Source organism: Schistocerca americana, chromosome X (genome assembly GCF_021461395.2).
Source record: "Schistocerca americana isolate TAMUIC-IGC-003095 chromosome X, iqSchAmer2.1, whole genome shotgun sequence".
Lineage (NCBI taxonomy): Eukaryota > Metazoa > Arthropoda > Insecta > Orthoptera > Acrididae > Schistocerca > Schistocerca americana.
The window spans coordinates 743,778,790-743,800,298 of NC_060130.1; the positions used below are offsets into that span (position 1 = coordinate 743,778,790).

The window sequence follows — 21,509 nt, forward strand, 5'->3', positions numbered from 1 at the left end:
AGTAAGTGGGAATTTCTCAGTGCCTGTGACAACTGTCCTGACATATCCCGACCCAGATCGCATCCTTTTGCAAATGCTGCAACATCAGTCAGCGGATTCCCAATGCCACCTCCTTGCTACCTTCAACCGTATTTGGAGTTAGGGTGAATTCCCATCACAATGGTGAGAAAGTATCATCGTTCCAGTGCTAAAGCCCAGGAAGAACCCACTAGATGTTGACAGCTATTGTCCCATCAGCCTCACCAATGTTCTGTGCCAGCTGCTTGAACATATGGTGAGCCGGTGGTTGTGTTGGCACCTTGAGTCTCGGGACATTCTGGCTCTGTCCCACAGCGGTTTTTGACAAGGACGCTTTACGATTGACAACTTGGTGTATCTGGAGTTTGCCATTAATCAGACTTTTCCTGCCGGCAACGCCTTACAAAGACCTATGACACCACTTGGGGACACCACATCCTCGCTACTCTGCACGAGTGAACTCTCCAGGGTCCACTCCCGATTTTTATACAGAACTTTTTGTTGCACCGCACTTTCAGATTTCGCCTCGGTGCTTCCCACAGTGCACCCAATATACAAGAGAGTGGGGTCCCGCAGGGCTCTGTCCTGAGTGTCCCACTCTTTTTAATTGCCGTCAATGGTCTTGCATTAGCAGTAGGATAGTCAGTCTCTCCCCTCCTATACACTGACAATTTTTGTGTTTTGTTCTGCTCCTCTTCTACTGTTGCATCTGAACGCCGGCCATAGGAAAGTGCAATCCACCCCCATCCACAACTTTAGCTCGATGACCAACTACCAGATATAGTGGAGACTTACTGCTTTTTGGGACTGGTCTTAGACGCCCACTTAACTTGGTTTCCCCATCTTCGTCAGCTTAAGGATAAGTGTTGGTGGCACCTTAATCTTATTTGATGCCTGAACCACACTGACTGGGGTGCTGATCGTCCTACACTATTGAAGTTGTACCAAGTCCTCGTACAGTCCGGTATTGATTATGGAAGCATGGTGTATGGTTCAGCGTCGCCCTCTGCACTGGGTCTGCTGGACCCTATCCACCACAGTGGAGTTTGCCTCATGATGGGAGCCTTCCGATCGTGCCCCATGAACAGCCTCCTTGTGCAAGCTGGTGTTCCTCCATTATGGGTCCAGCGGCAACTATTGCTCACAAATTATGCCGCCCACATACATAGTTCACCTCGCTATCCAAATTGCCGTCTCCTTTTCGTGAACATGGCAATCCATCTCCCACAATGGGGGTCCAGAATTGGGAATCCCTTCGCCGTCTGTGTCTGATCACTTCTTAATGAATTAGACATTTTCCCCTTACCACCTTTCCTGCAGGCCCACTTCCATACACCTCCATGGTCTATACCTTGGCCACAGCTTCGGCTAGACCTATTGCAAGGCCCCAAAGGCTCAGTTCCACCTGAGGCCATCCGCCGGCAATTTCTCTCTCTTCTTGGCAAGTTTGAGGGCTCGGAAATAATCTACACAGATGGATCAGTGGTACACAGTCTTGTTGGCTTTGCTTACACTCACGTTGGCCATACTGAACAGCGCTCCTTGCCGGATGACTGCAGCGTTTCCACTGCAGAGTTGGTTGCCATCTATCGCACTTTTGATCATATCCGCTCCTGCTCCATTGAGTCCTTCATCATTTGTAGTGACTCCTTAAGCAGCCTACAATCTCTTGACCAGTGCTTCCTTCAACATCCTTTAGTACTGTTAATCAAAGAGTCTATGCCCTCTGCAACAGTGGATGCTCAGTGACCTTCATTTGGACCCCAGGACATGTCAGGTTACTGGGCAATGAACTTGCTGACTGCCTGGCCAAACAGGCCACCAGTAAACCATCTGTGGAGATTATCATGCCGGAGTCTGACTTGCGATCGGTCTTCTGCCGCAAAGTTTTCGTGATGCGGGATACTGAATGGCGCACCGTGAGTACACCAGATAAACTTCGTGCTATCAAGGAGACAACGAATGTGTGGCGGTCATCCATGCGAGCCACTCACAGGGAATCTGTTGTCCGTTGCCAGTTCCGCATTGGCCATACATGGCTACCTCCGCCGTCACGAGGACCCACTTTGGTGTCGCTGTGGCTCCCACATGACTGTCATCCACACCTTGGTGGACTGGCCAATTTTAGCCACTCTGTGGCAGACTTTCAGCCTTCTCAGCACCCTACCTTCAGTGTTGGGAGACGCCGCCTCAACAGCAGATTTAGTTTTACGTTTTATATCATCTAATGGTGGGCGTTTGGCTGCGTCTCCAAGGCCTCCACCCTCCTTCCATTTTAACTCTCACCCTTTCTTTGCATTTGTTTGTCCTGGTGTTCATCTTTTCCTTACATGTATTCATCTCGCCTTGTCTCTTTGGGGTGGACATTTTAGTGTGTTGGAGAGTGGCTGACTCATCGTCTTTTATTCTTGTGATCAGCCAGCCCAGACCATCTGCTCTATGGTTTTAATATACCTTTTTCTATTTTTCCTTGTGGTGTATGTTTTCCCCCTTTTTTGTTCATTCCAGTCGTTTTCTTTTTAGGTGTGGTTCCCCATTTCTTCTTCCTCTTTTGCTTTCCCACATGTAATTTGGTTGTTTTACCTTCAGCCCTGTTTGGATCAGGAAAAAGGGAGTGATGACACTGAAGTCTTGTCCCTTTACACCCCAAACCATCCATCCATCCATCAAGGTGAGCTTGAGGTGTGTGATTTTAAAAGGGGAAGGGGGGGGGGCTGTGGGACATCTGTTGCACCAGTTGTACCTGTTGTTGTAGACTTGACAAGGTATACAGAACTCTGCCTGAGTGTGCATGTATTTGACTTTTTCTACTCAGAGACCGTGATATGTAAAATCAAAATTAAATACATCTACATGATTACTCTGCAATTCATATTTAAGTGCTTGGCAGAGGGTTCATCGAACCACAATCATATTATCTCTCTACCATTCCACTCCCGAACAGCGCGCGGGAAAAACGAACACCTAAACCTTTCTGTTCGAGCTCTGATTTCTCTTATTTTATTTTGTTGATCATTCCTATGTATGTAGGTTGGGCTCAACAAAATATTTTCGCATTCGGAAGAGAAAGTTGGTGACTGAAATTTCATAAATAGATCTCGCCGTGATGAAAAACTTCTTTGCTTTAATGACTTCCATCCCAACTCGCGTATCATATCTGCCACACTCTCTCCCCTATTATGTGATAATACAAAACGAGCTGCCCTTTTTTTGCTCTGTTTCGATGTCCTCCGTCAATCCCACCTGGTAAGGATATTCTAACAGAGGAAGAACGAGTGTAGTGTAAGCTCTCTCTTTAGTGGACTTGTTGCATCTTCTAAGTGTCCTGCCAATGAAACGCAACCTTTGGCTCGCCTTCCCCACAATATTATCTATGTGGACCACAGACTCATTTACTACAGCAAGACAGGATTGTTATCAAGAGCAAACTTTTTGAAAGGTCTTGAGAACCATAACAGGATACTAATGGTCTGGAATGCTCTTAAAGATAGATAATGCATCATTTGTAAAAATGTCCCAATTTTAGATCTAGAGAAGTTTTGAGGGGCCTACTGGGAATTTGTTATCTGAAGGCACTGAAATAGAATGATGTCTCAGTGGGCTATCACCTGCCTTAAAAATAACATACAAAGGGAATATTTCAATTTTAGCATAGGTGTTGTAACATGAAAAAGATTTTGTGTATGTCCCAACATAAGAATTGGAGGGGGAGTGAGAATGAAAATGAGTATCAGATGTAAACATCGCCATGAAAATGGAAAAAAAATTGAGAATTGAAAAACGGCAGGTGGTGGTCTTACTTTTCACAAGTCTGTTATACATTAAAGGGTGATTAATATGTCTTAAGATAGACTCTACATCCTGAGCCCCATTCATTGTTAAAATTGTAAAAAAAATTTGACACACAATTGAATTTGAAGGCAAAGCAACCCATGAAAAATTTGGATGAGATGAAGACGCCATACACATCCCCTCCCATTTTGCCACAGTTACTCTCATTACCATCCATTGTGGATGTGCTTGCCTCTCAATGTCGCCCAAGTAGGACTTCCTTCTATATCATTATTTTCTGTGAATAAACTGTTTCCATATTAAGTTTGAGCAGATATTCTGATAGAGCTACTAAAATTGCTGCCATTTAAAGCCATGTATCAACTGCACAGAACTGCTGCTGTTTTGAGTATACAGGAAACCGCATTTGCGACTCGACAGCTGTGCAGTCACAATTCACTTTCAGTACACAATTAAGCCAGTAGCAGCACTCATAGCAAGCAGTCATTGCACTAACAGTATCTTGATTTGCACACCCATAAAGCGTTTGACTTCATGGGACTCGGGCAAGGGAAATTTGCTCATGTAAAGCAGTGTAGTCCCCAGTGTTTACCATATTGTTTTTATCTTGAAGTTGACTGTTACAAAGGTAAAATTTCCACAAATGTTACTTGTGCCTACACATCTATCTTCAAAGCAATGCCCACAGTTGCCAGTGAGGTATTTAGGAGACCTTCCCTAATGAAGCAAATAGTAACATCATGTGAAATGGTTCAAATGGCTCTGAGCACTATGGGACTTAACATCAGAGGTCATCAGTCACCTAGAACTTAGAACTACTTAAACCTAACTAACCTAAGGACATCACACACATCCATGCTTGAGGCAGGATTCGAACCTGCGACCATAGAGGTCGTGCAGTTCCAGACTGAAGCGCCTAGAACCACTCGGCCATGTCGACTGGCTAACATCATGTGAAGAAAAATCATCTGGTGCAGAATCACATCAAATAACAACAGTGTGTCCAGTGTCCATCTCAATCCATACCCCCTTCTCAGATACAAGAAATCCTTGTAGGTAGAGGAAATCATGCACTGGGCAGACAAGACTCAAAAACAATAAAGAGAAATTTCTTGCATTGGACGGGTATAATTCTTAAATGGAGCTCAACGTGCATACCAGAGAATCAGAAAGATGGATGTAAATAGCTCTGCTTAGGAAGACCGTTACGTGGTGATCGTGTTAGCTATTAATTAGCTCCGCTGCTCTGCCCACAGACGGGCCATTCAAAAAGACCAACTGCCTTGGCCAATGGTGTCATTTGGATGTGGTACAGGGGCAGGGTGGTCCACACACCACTCTCATGGTTGTTGTTGGTGTTACAGACCCTTGAGCTGCTCCTTCTCATTTAAGTAGCTCCTCATTTGGCATCATGAGACTGGGTGGACCCCGATGGAGTCTTCCCACCGAGGAAAAACTTCTGACATTACCGGGAATTGAATCCAGGTCCTTTGAATGACAGTCATCTGCACTGACTACTTGGCTATAGAAAAGGACTTACACAGTACATAAACATTTTCTGTGGCAAGTTAAAACATTAATTCAATTTTACATGAACTTAAGGGCTATAAACAGAACACAAGTGTTGCCTGTCAGGATACTAGACAAAGACTAGGTCTAACAATTTCCAAAGGCTGAATTAAAGTTTGTTGATTTGTATAGTAGAAAATATCCATTTGTTGTCCGTACATGATGTTTGCATGGAAGCTATTCATGAACTGTCTTTTTACAAATGTTTCCGAAGGCAAGTTTGTACTTCAGTTCACCTTTTACAATCTGAAGTAATCACTCGTAGCATGAACGTGCTGCTCGTGTCAAGACTAGCTGTAGACTGTCTCATGAGCTGTGCCAACTATTTTGCACCTCCCTGCTCAGGGTACTCCTGTGGTTTGTAGATCTATTTCACCAGTCATTTATAACATTAAATAGAATCTCTAATTAAGCTTTCCATATGAATTTAGAGTGACTGAAATTATTAGAAAGCTGTGAATGTGGATAAGGTTCTCAGTGTGGTTAAAAAAAAAAAAACTTGTAAAACATTTATTAATCATTCAGTGCAGATAATCAGTTACGTGCCTTGGAACCAAGCCTAGTATGTGAATTGCTGCTCCAGCATGACCTGGCTTGGATTTCACGCTACCAGATCATCTATTATTGATGATGACGTGGTAGACTATTCTTGCATTCTCACTAACTTATAGCAATGTGAGCCTTCGTATAATGTACGACAAAACTGGACAGAAATGTGCCATAAGTGCCACCCACTCTGTGCCATAACAACGGTACAATAAAGGTATCCAACAGAAAAAAGTTACTCAGAACATCCAAGACACTATTCAACAGATAAAAAACCAAGGCAAAGTGGTATTACTCTACTGGGTACCAGGATACAGGGGAGCAACACAGTCAATGACTAGGCCAAGGATACTTCTGTGAAGAAGTAAGACCACACACTGTAACATTCCCGAGCATGCTGTAACCTGGCTGGTGAGTAGGAGGATTATGTATCATTTAAAAAAGATAAAAGAAGCTGCTGAAGTTAAATTGACAACCTGACCGTGTTGAAGCTCTTGCCAACTACACTACTGGAAGGAAGTGGATCCTAGGTCAAGGATAGGACAGTGCCCACGGACACACAGTTTTCTCCACTGAAATGATCGTATCTTGTGTGAAAGTTGTGAAGTATCGTGTTCTGTGCAACATACTTCAACTATGTGTTTTGTCTGATTACGAGAGGGAACCCTCTGTTTCTGGGTTTGCCCTGTATGTTAGATGATAAATGGACAAGTGTAGCACCTGTTTTAAAATTTTGGGAAGCATCAGGCCTAGGCTTCCATATAGTGTTAAGATTAAGACTGCGATTTTTAATGTGCTTTAGAATTATCTGACTTTTTGCTATGATTTATTTATTTTATTACTCACTGTCCAGCACATCTAGCTGGTATTACATTCATGCAGCTAATGCTTCTTTCATTAAGTGTAATTTTATGTCAAGACTGTTTTATTTTTATGAAACAGAGGAGAGATGGGCTTTAGTAATCCAGTTGTTATGTTCACTAATTATGTATCCAACTACTCACCTATTTTGGTAACAATGAGGTGGATATTTTAAGTGTAGTACAGTTTACACCTCCCCAAAAGACTGGACAATTTTCATTTTACTAGCATAAGTAGGTTGGTCAATTAAATTTTTTTTGCTAGGGACTATCCACATACACCAATGTCAGAATTTTGTTATTGCACATTACTCTTTCCCTTTCGTAAAGGATTGCCTATCATTACTCATAGCATCTTTTCTTCCTCACTGTTGGCTTCCCAACAGGGGATGGGAATGCTGTGGAATGACTCCAACATCTTTGACTCCAGCAGGAAGGGAGTAGTAGTGGGGCTATTCTCCATGCAGCTCTGGCCCAAAGTTACTGCCCTCTGCGTCCTTATTGGCATTGATTTTGCCACACAGTCTCGAAATAATAATAATAATAATAATAATAATAATAATAATAATAATAAACCCCGTGGAGGCCCGGGAAAAGAATAGGCCTTCAGTATGTTCTGCCAGTCATAAAAGGTGACGAAAAGAACAAACCACCAATAGGGCTAACCCCCCCCCCCCTTTTTAGTGTGATTAGTTGGTTCAGGACAGAACTAATGAAGCCTCGGACAACTGCTGTCATGGTCAGGGACAACGCTTGAACCCTATGCCCGTCCACAATGGTAATGACACTGCTAGCCACATGGAAAATGATTTAAATCCAAATAGAGGTGTTTTGCAGAATATGCTTCCTGCAACCACTCTAGAAGGAAAACAGACAGAGGATGAGATGGTCAGATGAAGTTAACAGACACCTCATGTTCTGTTATTACCAAGCAACAAACTTAGGAACCAACACAACTGGATACAGATCACAAGTATACACAAAATTTATTACCAGATACCGAGAATTGAAATTTTTAACAGAACGACGACTAGCTGATCAGATCCGTGTAATAATAAAAAATAACAGGATACCCCAGTCAGAATTAGAAAACATCAAACAATAAGTATGACAAATACTGAAACAAAATAACGTGCAATCAGAAGAAGAAGAAGAAGAAGAAGAAAATACAGTAATGGACTCAAACATCCCAGAGCAAACAAACAAAGAACACCACGCATCAATTAAACAATCAGAGGAAAACGAAATCTTAAGACAGCCACCAGAACAAGCACAAGTAGAACATGAAGTGACACACATGTTAGGAAGAAAAATTTCAGCTAGCATATATAGAATACAAAGACACAAATACAGACATTAGACCATTCTTGCATAGACCACCAAATAACCCACAAGTCGAAACAACAACAACAACAACAACAACAACAACAACAACTATCAACACAATTATACACAAGAAAATAAATGAAAATACAACTATGGAAGAGTTAAAACTACTGGTTTATATAGGAGCACTCACTACACTGAATATACACACTAGGCAGAGATCAGAACAAACCAACACACAGAAGAAACCCACAAAACCAGCATGGCAACACAGGCTACAGATCAGAATAGAAAAACTGAGAAAAGGCATCGGACAGCTAACATAATTTATAAGAAATGAAATATCAGACAAAAACGAAAAAGGTTAGGTAAAATCTCGCAACAAGCGATAGAGCAATTAGATGAAAAGAAGCAGACATTACAAGCATTGGCCAAGTGACTTAGAAGATGCAAAAAAAAGTGAAAATAGAAGGAAACAAAACCAAACATTCAACACAAACCAAAAGAAATTGTATTAGACAATAGGTAACACACACATTAAAATAGACAACCCACCAAACATAACAGACATGGAACACTTCTGGAGCAACATATGGTCAAACCCGGTACAACATACTAGGCATGCACGGTGGATACAAGCAGAAACAGACACATACAAGATGATACCACAAATGCCTGAAGTGATAATTTTGCAACATGAAGTCACCTGAGCAATTAATTCTACGCGCAATTGGAAAGCCCCTGGAAAAGATAAAATAGCAAATTTCTGGCTAAAGAAGTTCACCTCAACACATTCACATCTAACTAAATTATTTAACAGTTACATTGCAGACCCGTACACATTCCCTGATACGCTTACACATGGAATAACTTATCTGAAACCTAAAGATCAAGCAGACACAGCAAACCCAGCAAAATATCGCCCCATAACATGCCTACCAACAATATACAAAATTATAAATGAAAAACAAAAAGGCTGTTGCAAAGTAGCACGAGGATGTAAAGAGCAGCTGATAATAGATGCAGAGGTGACATATCAAGCTAAAACTAAACAAAGGTCGCTACACTACGCATACATTGATTACCGAAATGCTTTTGATAGTGTACCCCACACATGGTTACTACAAATATTGGAAATATACAAAGTAGATCCTAAATTGATACAGTTCCTAAACATAGTAATGAAAAATTGGAAAACCACACTTAATATCCTAACAAATTCAAATAATATCACATCACAGCCAATACAGATTAAGCGTGGAATATACCAAGGAGACTCATTAAGTCCTTTCTGGTTCTGCCTTGCTCTGAACCCACTATCCAACTTGCTAAATAATACAAATTATGGATACAATATTACTGGAACATACCAACACAAAATCGCACATTTGGTATACATGGATGATCTAAAACTACTGGCAGCAACAAATCAACAACTCAACCAATTACTAAGGATAACAGAAGTATTCAGCAATGATATAAATATGGCTTTTGGAACAGACAAACGTAAGAAAAATAGCATAGTCAAGGGAAAACACACTAAACAAGAAGATTACATATTCGATAACCACAGTGACTGCATAGAAGCGATGGAAAAAACAGATCCCCGACAACTAAATTTATATGGTTCTTCTGTTCCTTGTTATTTCGATGTTGCATATCAATATTTAACAAAGTTGACTGGATCAAGTAGCATACCAATAATACAGTATTTTATCATCTTATGGGCACTGTAGTTCAAAAGGTCAGTGCTAAACCCAATGATGATTTAGGCCTCCTTTTGTATCCAGATAAGAAGTCACCTTTCCTAGACTCATCTGTTTGCCTGGTGGCACGAAGTAAATAGTTACGGTATAGGATTGGTGTTGTCATAAACTTATTGTGGTCAGCAATGCCTCATAAATCGTACAAGCATCTCTTTACTGGATTTCCTGATTTACAGTCTGTTGTGCCTAAATTAACATTAGCTTCGCAAAATATGTTGGGATGTTTGTTGTTGTTGTTTTAGGCTGAAATCAAAGTTGTGTAGTTATGTTGCTATTTCTTTTGTCCAGTAGTATGTGTCCTAGAATGGTCTTTATGTGTAGGGACTTCAGAAAGTAAGTTACACATGTCGTCTCGCACCAAGGCCATTGCACAACAAGAGTGGCACGTTTCCAGAAGAGAGTACATGTTCCAGGTTTCCTGCAGACAGTTCTGCTGTGGTACAGATAAACTGATGCATCTCAGTGTGCGAGTGAAATAGCATTGCAAATGGAAATGTGCTCCAAAGTATGTGGAACAGTAAAATTCTTGTGGGCAAAACATCTAAATTGCATGCTGATTCACTGAAAAATTCTGGCAGTGTATGAACCATATGCAATGTCAAGTACAGCAGTGGTGAAGGGGTGTCAACAATTTGTTCATGACAGCAGAGATGTGGGTAATGTTGATCAGAAGGTCTAAACTTGCACCATGTGATTTCCATATTTCTGGTGATTTCCATCTTTCTGGCAAACTGAAAGAAGATTTGATGGAAAGAAATTTTCCAATGATGAGAACAATGAGACAACAGCTCTCGAGTGGCTTAGTGACAAAGAAGTGGGCTTCTATTGTGGAGGAAATGAATGATTGGCAGAATGTTCTAAGCATTTTTTATGGAGATTTGGTGAATAGGTTGAAAAATAATGTTGTGTATCTGTGTCACTTTGAAGTGAAGTGCAGCATTCAGTAAAAGTTACTTGGCCTGTCATAATAATGTGTAAATTACTTTTTGAAGTCCCTCACAATTGCACTGAGTGTCTTGTGACAGCAATGTAAGTAACCTAATAGTGGTGGTGGTGACGGAAAATTATCTGGCTATGCTTTAACAATTATGCTGTTCAGTAATCTATTCCCTCCGCCTCCCCCACTCTTAATCCATAAAATTGAACAGGCTGGAGGCTATACCAGAATATTGTGCTGTTGATGGTCACGAATGAAAAAAAAAAAAAAAAAACCACAATTCCAGCTGTCTGAAAATTTTATACCAGTTGCGCCACAAGCCTGTAGGCCTGTGAGGTTTCTGTTTTAAAATAGTTTCGAACATCTGTGGTTTTTTCCCCTTGTAAAAATGTTTTGCAATAAAATGTATTAGGTATAAGGTTTCTAAGGAAATGGAGACATTAAGAAACTTGACTTATGTTTATGTTCTTAATTATATCTCGATTTTGAAACTTAGACTGTGGTCTTTGTCATAATTTTGTGACTATACTCCGGAGCAGCAATAATTTGTGGCTAGGAGAATCAGATTAGTTCTCCTACCACTCGTCTTCCCTTTGTTCCAAGTGCCAAAGTGAAGCCTTTGTTGTAGTGTGGCTTGGTTTGTGATAGGTGCACGCTGTTGTCAGTCCCATTTCCACAACAGATGCCATCCAAGAATCATTGTAGAAAGTAAAGACTACCAAATGAACCCCTATTGTTAACAGTGTTAATGTGGCAACACTGTGCTGGGTTCAAGCTGCTGACAGCATGGCTGGGCAATAGTTTGCCAGGGTCAACTCAATGAGCACGGTCCAAGGGCTTCCAGCATGTGACAACTGAAGTGTGAAATGAGAACACTAGTGGGGGAAGTCTGAAAAAAAGGTAGAGAGGGTTACTTCTATACTTGCCCCTCCAGCTGCCAGTTGTGCTGTTCTTCAGTATAGTGTTAACCATCTACAACAGGAGACATTGTCAGAATTTATGAAGGCAGGTATTTACTCTGATGTAGATGGGCCTGAAAAATGGAAATTTGGACCATGGAGAATATTTGAACTGTTGTGCCTAAACAAATGTACATTTCAGCTATTTGTTTCATTTTTAACTGCAAATTTTTTTAAAGCAGTAAACATCAGATTGAATATTCAACCCACTAGCCTGTGATGATACATCCAACCCACTAGCCCAGGCTGTTCCAACTGAGCTCCAGGGAGCCGGAGCACTCACTGCGGCAGCTCGGAGCCCACATGGAGGGGGGAAAGCGAACTCACTGCCCCCTGGCCGCATGCAGCCGCAACTGACGCAATAATCCATGTTCAATTACAGCTATGACTAGCCACGGGAGCCTTGTACCTCTATTGGAGGATACCTTTCTATTCATTGAGAGGGATGGTCGTCCGCAGTGACTTACTTCTGCGAAGAGGTGCAATATAGATCTACATTATACACGTCTTCACGCAGCGCACTACGTTCGGGTAGAAGGCGTTGGACGCAGAGAACTGGTAGCTAGGCTTAGGAACGACGTACCAAGAGACATAAGTTTAAAAACCGTTTCGTAATACGGAGGGTATCAAAATGTGCATCATAGTTGGTGTTCTGTAATGCGTTTATAATTTTCAGGTGAATGAGAGCGGAGAAAACACTACTGAATCTGCAGTTTGAGCAAGCTACAGGGTAGCTCACATCATTGCGACGAGTAGCAAGCCATTTTCGGTGGGACCACTCCTAAAATCGTGCTTGGTAGCAGTTGCAGAATGTTTGTTTCCAAGGGAGGTGCAGGCAATTGAAGGGGTTTGCGTTTTGAAGCAAACAATGCCTCGTCAAATCCTGGACATGGCAGCGGATTTAGAGACAGAGCTCAGGAAAAAGGCGGAGAGCTTTGTAGCATTTTCGCTAGCGCTTGACGAAACCACCGACATATCAGACTGCTCAGCTTGCAGTCTTTGTGCGTGGTGTCGACATGGAGCTGCAAGTAACTGAAGAACTCTTGGATTTGGTACCACTCGATTACACCGCAACAGGACGTGACATTTTTGAAGCTGTTTGTGAATCAGTGGACAATATGAATTTGCCGTGGGACAGGCTCCATTCTATAGTGACAGATGGTGCACCACAAATGATTGGGCGTCACCGAGGTTTTGCTTCTCGTTTGAAAAATAAACTCAGGGACGAGTTCGGGAAAGACATTTTGACTCTTCATTGTTTATTCACCAAGAGGCACTGTGTGCTGAAACAGTAGAGCTAGGTGGCGTAATGAAAGATGTCGTGAAGTGTGTGAATTTTGTGCGGCGTCATGATATGAATCTTCGCCAATTCAAAGGATTCCTGAAAGATATGGAAGTGGAGTATGGGGATATACCTTACCACAGTACAGTTCGTTGGCTGAGTCGGGGAAAAGTTCTTGATGTTTTCCTTGCCATTTGTGAGGAAATATCCCTTTTTCTCGAAATGAAAGGGGAAGAAATGTGTTGTCTCAAAGGTATAAAATGGATATCAGACCTGGCGTTCCTAGCTGACATAACTATGCATCTGAATAATTTAAATCTGTAATTGCAGGGCAAAGGGCAGCTAATCGTTGACATGCACTACCAGATCAAAGCATTCATGGAAAAGTTACGTTTATTTGAGAGGCAGATAAGTAATGGACATTTAACGTTCTTCAATCATCTTGCTTCTTTAAATCTACCTGAAGGTACTACTTTTGGCGATTACCGAGCAAAGTTAAAGCTGCTCATCACGTCGTTTGAAAGATGATTCAGAGACCTCACTAATTTGGAAACGGAACTCCTTTTTCAGTTTCCCCCGATCACTTGTCATCCTCACTTCAATTGGAGATTATTGATTTGCAAAGTTCAACTTTGTTGAAAGACAGGTACTACAACACGTTGGATTTGTCACGATGGTATCGTTAATTACAGCAAAAAACATTTCCCAAGCTTCACAACAATGCCGCTCAGATAGTGTGCATGTTTGGATCTATGCATTGTTGTGAGCAGCTTTTCTCAACAATGAAGAGAGTAAAAAGTAAGGAACGATCGTTTCTTCAGGATGCAACAATGAAGGCCATCCTCAGCATTAACGCTGCAAACACTTTGATGCCTGATATTTCCGATCTTGTAATGAAAAGAAAATGTCAAGCTACAGAGGCCCAATAAATTTAGTATCCAATTTCTTGTAAAACAGTTGTTTCTTATTTATTTCCTGAACATCATATTTCCTGGTGTAGCATGTCACCACGTCTTAGCAGCTAAGAGTATGAGGTTGTCGATCTTGTAAGATGCAGCTGGCACATCAAAACGCTCGCCTTGCCGCCTGCTTCAGCCAGCCGTGCCATGTGCCGGCCCACTTGAATGGTCACAGCGAGCGACACGGTTCCCTGGAGCAGGGAGCGCTCCGCGGCTCACAACGGAGCCGACGAGCTGGAACAGCCTGCACTAGCCTACATCCCACTAAAAGAGATGAAGCATTCATTAATCAGAAAATGATGCCGTAGACCAGGGTCTAGTCTGAAAGTACGAATAGCATGAAAATAATTACAGCTATAAAAGCCTGCATTGTATCAGTTTGCATTGTGGCTATAGTGTATTAAGGTTCTTAACACCCAATGTTAAAACACATTAGTCTCTAATGGAAATCATTTAAAACTTTTCTATGGCCAGGAGAAAGTGCATTCATTTACAATGTTGTTGAACTCTGAAATTTTACAAATGAGGTTTATTAGTTATTAAGTGTGGCCCAGGATATGGAAACATGTTTTATCTCATCAAAACAGCTGTTAATCAATCACATTTCCTTTGAGTAAGAACTATTTTCATGAACTAGTAGAAGAAATATATCATTACAGAGGCTCTAATTACTTTTAAAATTTTATGACTTCAGTGGTATGTGTTGTTTTTGCAGTAACCCACGATTGGGGAAAACTCGTGGAAGAAGTCCAGAACTACATCAAGTCTCTGAATTTTAACTATCGAAAAGAATTAAGAACTAATAAAATCACATACCATAATGCATATGCTGAATTTGAGGATGCTCATCGTATCAAGGTAAAATTGCTTATTTTCACTTTGCATCTTATCTCCTGTACTTCATGAATCTACCTTAATATTGTTGTGAAACTTTGTATGTAGAAAGAAACGTATCCAGAATTTTATATAAGTCACTGATCCATATAGCTTAGTATCTTCATATCTTTTGTGTAAGGTTCACTCTGAAAGTTGAGAAACTGTTATGTGACTGTTCATCTTTAGAAACTGTATGTGAAAAAAACCTCACCCTGGTGTTCTAAATGCTATTCCATCCATTAAAACCAATTGATGTAGGCTTTGTGGTTGGCTGCTTTTGGGAGACCCTTTTAGTAGACATCATAAACAAATAACGTCTTTCACTGTTGAGGCAGGAAGGAATTGCATGCACCCAAATAATGTGTTTGGAATGTTAGAAAAAGTGTCTTGACCTGAGGCTCCTCAAACAGGAACTTCATTTACAGCATGTGGTGCACTAGTGTGCTGTCCTGGTGGAGAAGAATCTCGTGCATACCTGATTTTGGAAGTTTCTCCTTAACATATTTGAAGAACTTCTACAGACCAACTTCAAAATACCAATAAGAATCACTCTCTTCCTTAAAGACTTAAATGAAAAAAGGGCCATCTTCACTCATACAGACTTAAACCTCGTGGATGTGCACTTTCTTAATGGTTTTTGAAGGTATATTAAGTGCCGATGCCTGACATGACTGTGTTATCTGTGAACAAAGCCAGTGGTGTCGCAAGTGGAGCACTGTATAAACATCAAGAACATAAGCCAGAAAGTTAGTGCCCAAAGCAGCTAGGTGAGATTTAACTGAGCTCTTGTGACATAATATACTGTACTGGGTGTGACCGTTCACCTAGAACCAAGCTTTGCTAGCAGAGCCCCGGTAGTCACATGTCTGGTGGCACCTGACTGTCTCAAACTGTAATGCCTCCACTATCATTCTTGACCACTAGTGGGGATATTAAACCCCTCCCTCTGAAATAGGAACATAGGGTCGGTGAGTCAGGAAAGTCGAGAGATAGCACTGTCTATAAGTGGATTTGAGACTATTGACTAAAGGCTTATCCTGGCAAAAGGCCTGGTAAAGGGCTGTGGCGGCAGTGGAGGTGTCAACATGTCCACTGCATGAGTGTTCCTTTGCCAACAGGGAGCATTTCCATCACCTTGATTTCTGAACTATAAACCCTCACCCACTTGTGTGTGAGTAAGGATTCAGACGTGCAGGTAATCCCTCAGTGCAGGAGGCGCAGTTCTTTTTGGAGGTAACTTCGTTGTTTGGTCTGGGGGTCTGAGCCAGAGGCAAGGGCACAGGTGCCGATTGCAACTGGCTGTAGTCAAAGCTGATTGCGGTGTTGGGTCAGACAAATGTGCATGGCCCTCGACGTCAAACAGCTTGCAGTCTCTGTGGCATACGATTACCTCTTCAGTCCACCCTGGACACTGGCTGAATGTGCACTACTGGTCATTAAAGTTGCTACACCAAGAAGAAATGCAGATGATAAACGGGTATTCATTGGACAAATATATTATACTAGAACTAACATGTGATTCCATTTTCACGCAATTTGGGTGCATAGATCCTGACAAATCAGTACCCAGAACAACCACCTCTGGCCGTAATAACGGCCTTGATACGCCTGGGCATTGAGTTACGTGTACAAGTACAGCTGCCCATGCAGCTTCAACACGATACCACAGTTCATCAAGAGTAGTGACTGGCGTATTGTGACGAGCCTGTTGCTCGGCCACCATTGACCAGACATTTTCAATTGGTGAGAGATCTGGAGAATGTGCTGGCCAGGGCAGCGGTCGAACATTTTCTGTATCCAGAAAGGCCCGTACAGGACCTGCAACATGCGGTCGTGCATTATCCTGCTGAAATATAGGGTTTCGCAGGGATCAAATGAAGGGTAGAGCCAAGGGGCGTAACACATCTGAAATGTAACGTCCACTGTTCAAAGTGCTGTCAATGCGAACAAGGGGTGACCGAGACATGTAACCAATGGCACCCCATACCATCACGCCGGGTGATACGCCAGTATGGCGATGACGAATATACGCTTCCAATGTGCGTTCACCGCAATGTCGCGAAACACGGATGTGACCATCATGATGCTGTAAACAGAACCTGGATTCATCCGAAAAAATGTTGTTTTGCCATTCGTGCACCCAGGTTCATCATTGAGTACACCATCGCAGGCACTCCTGTCTGCGATGCAGCATCAAGGGTAACGGCAGCCATGGTCTCCAAGCTGATAGTTCATGCTGCTGCAAACGTCGTCCAACTGTTCGTGCAGATGGTTGTTGTCTTGCAACGTCCCCATCTGTTGACTCGGGGATCGAGACGTGGCTGCACGATCCGTTACAGCCATGCGGATAAGATGCCTGTCATCTCAACTGCTAGTGATACGAGACTGTTGGGATCCGGCACGGCGTTCCGCATTACCCTCCTGAACCCACAGATTCCATAGTCTGCTAACAGTTATTGGATCTTGACCAAAGCGAGCAGCAATGTCGCGATACGATAAACCGCAATCGCGGTAGGCTACAATCCGACCTTTATCAAAGTCGGAAACGTGATGGTATGCATTTCTCCTCCTTAAACGAGGCATCACAACAATGTTTCACCAGGCAATGCTGGTCAACTGCTGTTTGTGTATGAGAAATCGGTTGGAAACTTTCCTCATGCCAGCACGTTGTAGGTGTCGCCACCGGCGCCAACCTTGTGTGAATGCTCTGAAAAGCTAATCATTTGTATATAACAGCATCTTCTTCCTGTCAGTTAAATTTCACGTCTGTAGCATTGTCATCTTCGTGGTATAGCAATTTTAATGGCCAGTAGTGTATAAAACCAGACACATGCCTATGTGGGGGCACACTGCAAGGGGCACAGGAAGTGTAACGGCATGCGATGTCTGTGTCCATGCAGGATTTAGCTGGATTGGCCCTGTTAACAGTGGTGGACCTACATTTCACGAGGAAGCTGTTCATGTCATCCTATGTCGACGACATTTGCAAGGCCTTCTGCATCTGTGTTATGAGGGTACAGACTGTCCACTCAGCCTATGCCTTTGAGGTGGAGTGATAGAGGCGGTGATCAAATGGTTGACACTGTTGCGTTGACAAAAGGCCTTGAACTGAATCGATGTAGATTAGGACCCATTGTCAGGCACCAGGCACTAGATGCCCACTCAATAGCAAAAATCCTCTCAAGGGCATGATTGTACAGTGGTGTTGGTGAAAGGCATGCACACCACAAATGAGAAGTCACAGAGTGTGTCCACCACTATCAGCCACATAGTGCCCTGAAATGGCCTCACTAAATAGACATAGACTCTCTCCCAAAGGTGGTAAGGGTAGAACCACAGTGAAAAATGTTCAAGTGGGGATGCTTGATTGAGGGAGCAGGCATGATGGGAGTGAATGCGCATTTAATATCAGCATCAATGCTGGGCTAGTAAATGTTGGATGTGCCCCACCTCAACAACCTCCCCCCCCCCCACCTCCCCCCTTCCCTCCACCGTCATGCACGTCATCCCCCAGTGTGATGCATGAAGGAGCTGGGGAGGATGCAGGGGCGCTCCGGTGGTGGAATGATGACTCAGCATTCAGTCTTACGTGGCCAGTGTTAAGACAACCTGCATGATGTTGAGCTGATAGTACAGAGTGAAATCATTGTGAAAACCAGGGTCCACATGGCAAGAAACATGCTTTGACCACTTCTGGACCACTGACAAACCCTTGTGCAGGACTGGGTCATAAGATGACACTATGCTTAATTTTTGCATCATCAATGAGAATTCATCCAAGGTTGTTGCAGCAGTTGGTACAATGCAAAACAAACTGTTTTCTGGCAGTTGAATTCCGTTTTGTGGCCAAGAGGAAGGCAGTACATGGCGTCTGCATTGGCATGTTGGACAGTAGAGCAGCAATGGGTTTCCTAATGATACCTCCTTGAAAACAATGCCCAGCACTGCAGATTGTACCATCTTATCCAGGAGCTTAGACCAATGCCCAAGGGTGGTCAGTCAACAGGTCATATTTCCTGCCGTACAAATATACATAAAACTTCTTGTCTCCATAAATGATCTCTAAAGCCGCCTCCTCAGTTTGGTAGTAGGTGAGCTGATAGCATTTAACATTTAGAGGTAAATGCAGCTGGGCGACAACCACTGCAGTACCGTACTTGGACACAGTCAAGTGGAGCTAATGGCATAACTGCCATATTTAAAACTAGCAACTGACGGGAAGCATAAGCAAGAGGCAGTTGAAGATACTTATCCTTTAAATCTGTCTTCAAATAATGCTGACTGCTTGCCAATTTAGGCAGTAACTCTTCTGTGTGAGGCAGGGATGGACTTAATAATAGACTTAAAATCACCACAAATACATTATGACCAGTTCGGTTTTTAATGGCCGCCATAGACATTGCTCTCTCACTGGTGAAGACCAGAGTAATGTGCCTTGGTCCTGGAGCCGTGCGATTTCTGCCTGAACAGCCTTATGAACTGCAAAAAGAAATGGATGACCTTGGCAATATTTAGGCTTTGCAGAAGGCTTCAGAGAGATGTGAGCCATTGAAGTACGTGCGCACCCAAGTGATAATTAAAAAATCTCCCTATACATCGTACACAGTGCGTCAAGATCAGAAAAAGGGACCGTGGTTGACACTAGGTTAACGTTGTTCCTTTACTGTCGACCCAAAACTGGTAAAGGCATATAAGCCGAAAATGTTAGTAGTGCACCACTAAGTGGGTTAGTATATGTTCAATGTTTTTGTAGTTAGCCACCAGTGACAGTTATTCAGTGGTCCTGTGGCAGTAAGAGAGTATGTGGCACTGAGCCCATTACAGTGTGGAGGCAAACTGAGCCGGCTGTGTGTGTCCTCGATTAAAAACACGGCAGTGCTGGTGTCCAGCTGGAATTCGATGGACTGACAAATTAGTGTTATGTCCAATGTGATCTTCCATGGCAGCATTGAAACTGATGGCTCCGCAGCCATTGTGCCACTCGTTGACACAGGACAGCCAGGTGACCACTTCTGCTGCAGCCCCAGCAGTCCATCACACGATCCAGACATCAACTTCATGTAAGCCTGTTACTGCAGTCAGGACCGGACTGAAACTTCTTTGACTTGTGCAATATACATATCAGTGTCAAGGAGGGCAGGCAAATCTGCCCATTTAAGATTACAAAAAAGGTCAACCACCATTGAGGAGGGAGCAGAAGAATCGATGTACTTAAGTCTCTCGAGATGCTGTTAATCTGGGTGCCCTCAAACTTAGGTGAGACTTGGAGGCAGAATTAGAAGAAGATGAGACAGAATCATCAAATGACACTGTTTGCAATGCGACTAACAATTTGGGAAACCTGAATTTCATTCGTAAGTCTGCTGAGCTGCTGCAGCGACCCCAAAAGATGTATCAATTTTAAGCACTTTACCAATACTAGGATTGGACTTGGCCAAAGCTTTAGCTGTGACCTTCCTGTCAGGGATAACACACACACTGACATCTCAAATCAATGATTCCATGTACAAAGCTTTACATTCTGGCATCTGAAATTGCACTTGGATGGGAGGCCCCGCAACTCAGCAGCCCAAGCTGCGTAAGACTTTGTGTTTTGTCACACTGATTAAACTGGAACCTAGCAGCAAGGCACATCTGATTTGGATAACAGAGCAGAGAGGTCACTGGAAGACAGTTCACTAGGCTCTGAGAGTGGTTGCAGTTTCTAAATAATTACGTATAAACAAATACAGGAAGACGAAAGCAAAGCACTGTGCTAGCTACTAGAAATGCTATAAGCAAATTAATACAGTTCAGAATGGTGGAGGTAGACGTCCCAGCTCTCTGCAGACTTGTATAACGCTGCGAACAGTGGTGGTGATCTAGTTACGGCCTGTCGATTAATGTGGGAGTTGTAGCTGACAAACAAGCTGCAGGAGAACGACCTGCTGTTCTTTGTGCTGTTGCCCTTGACACACAACTGTTGCTGTTGGAGTGACAGCTGTTGCTGCAAAAGTTTTATAAACTCGAGATCCATAACATAAGAGCTGGAAGTGAACACATTGCCATAGACACAATAGGCTAAGAATTTGTTGCCATTAAAGTGTCCACGTGTAATACAAACTTGTGATCCCGTGAACAAAGCCAAGGTTATTGTGAGCATAGCACTGTATAAACAAGAAGAATGTAAACCAGGAATCCACATCCAAAGCAAGGTCAAAATACGAATAGCAGCTGGGTGAGATTTAACCCAGCTCATGCTGTGTCCTACACTACACTAGACTGGGCTGTGGCCACTCACATGGAACTGAGCTGCTATTGGCCAAGACCATGTGACCTGATGGTCGCGCCTCTGATGGCACCTGACTGGGTCTAACTGCAGTGCCTCCACTCCACCATTGATAACGTCCACTGCCAGGGATATTAAAATGTGTACCTTTTATCTGCTGCTTTTTTAAAATATTCGTGTTGAGAAACATGAATGATTGATTTTGAAATTTATGGTCAGTACCACCATAAAAATTAATGATAGTGTATACATTTACTTCACACAGTCTCAATCTGTCCAATGTGTCGAACACATGTCTGTACAGTTTTAATTCACTTTTACTGATGTTCTGCATGTGCATTGACAACCAAT

The 21,509-nt window shown here is 42.7% G+C and overlaps 1 protein-coding gene across 1 annotated transcript in view; it reads left to right on the plus strand.

Annotated features, from left to right (window-relative positions):
- Positions 1-21,509, plus strand: part of LOC124556491 (thioredoxin reductase 1, cytoplasmic-like) — a 99,201-nt gene that overhangs the window by 56,750 nt on the left and 20,942 nt on the right. Inside the window, exon 5 of the mRNA XM_047130448.1 lies at positions 14,730-14,872. Within this exon, the coding sequence (XP_046986404.1) occupies positions 14,730-14,872 (143 nt within the window). The remainder of the gene's footprint in view (positions 1-14,729; positions 14,873-21,509) is intronic.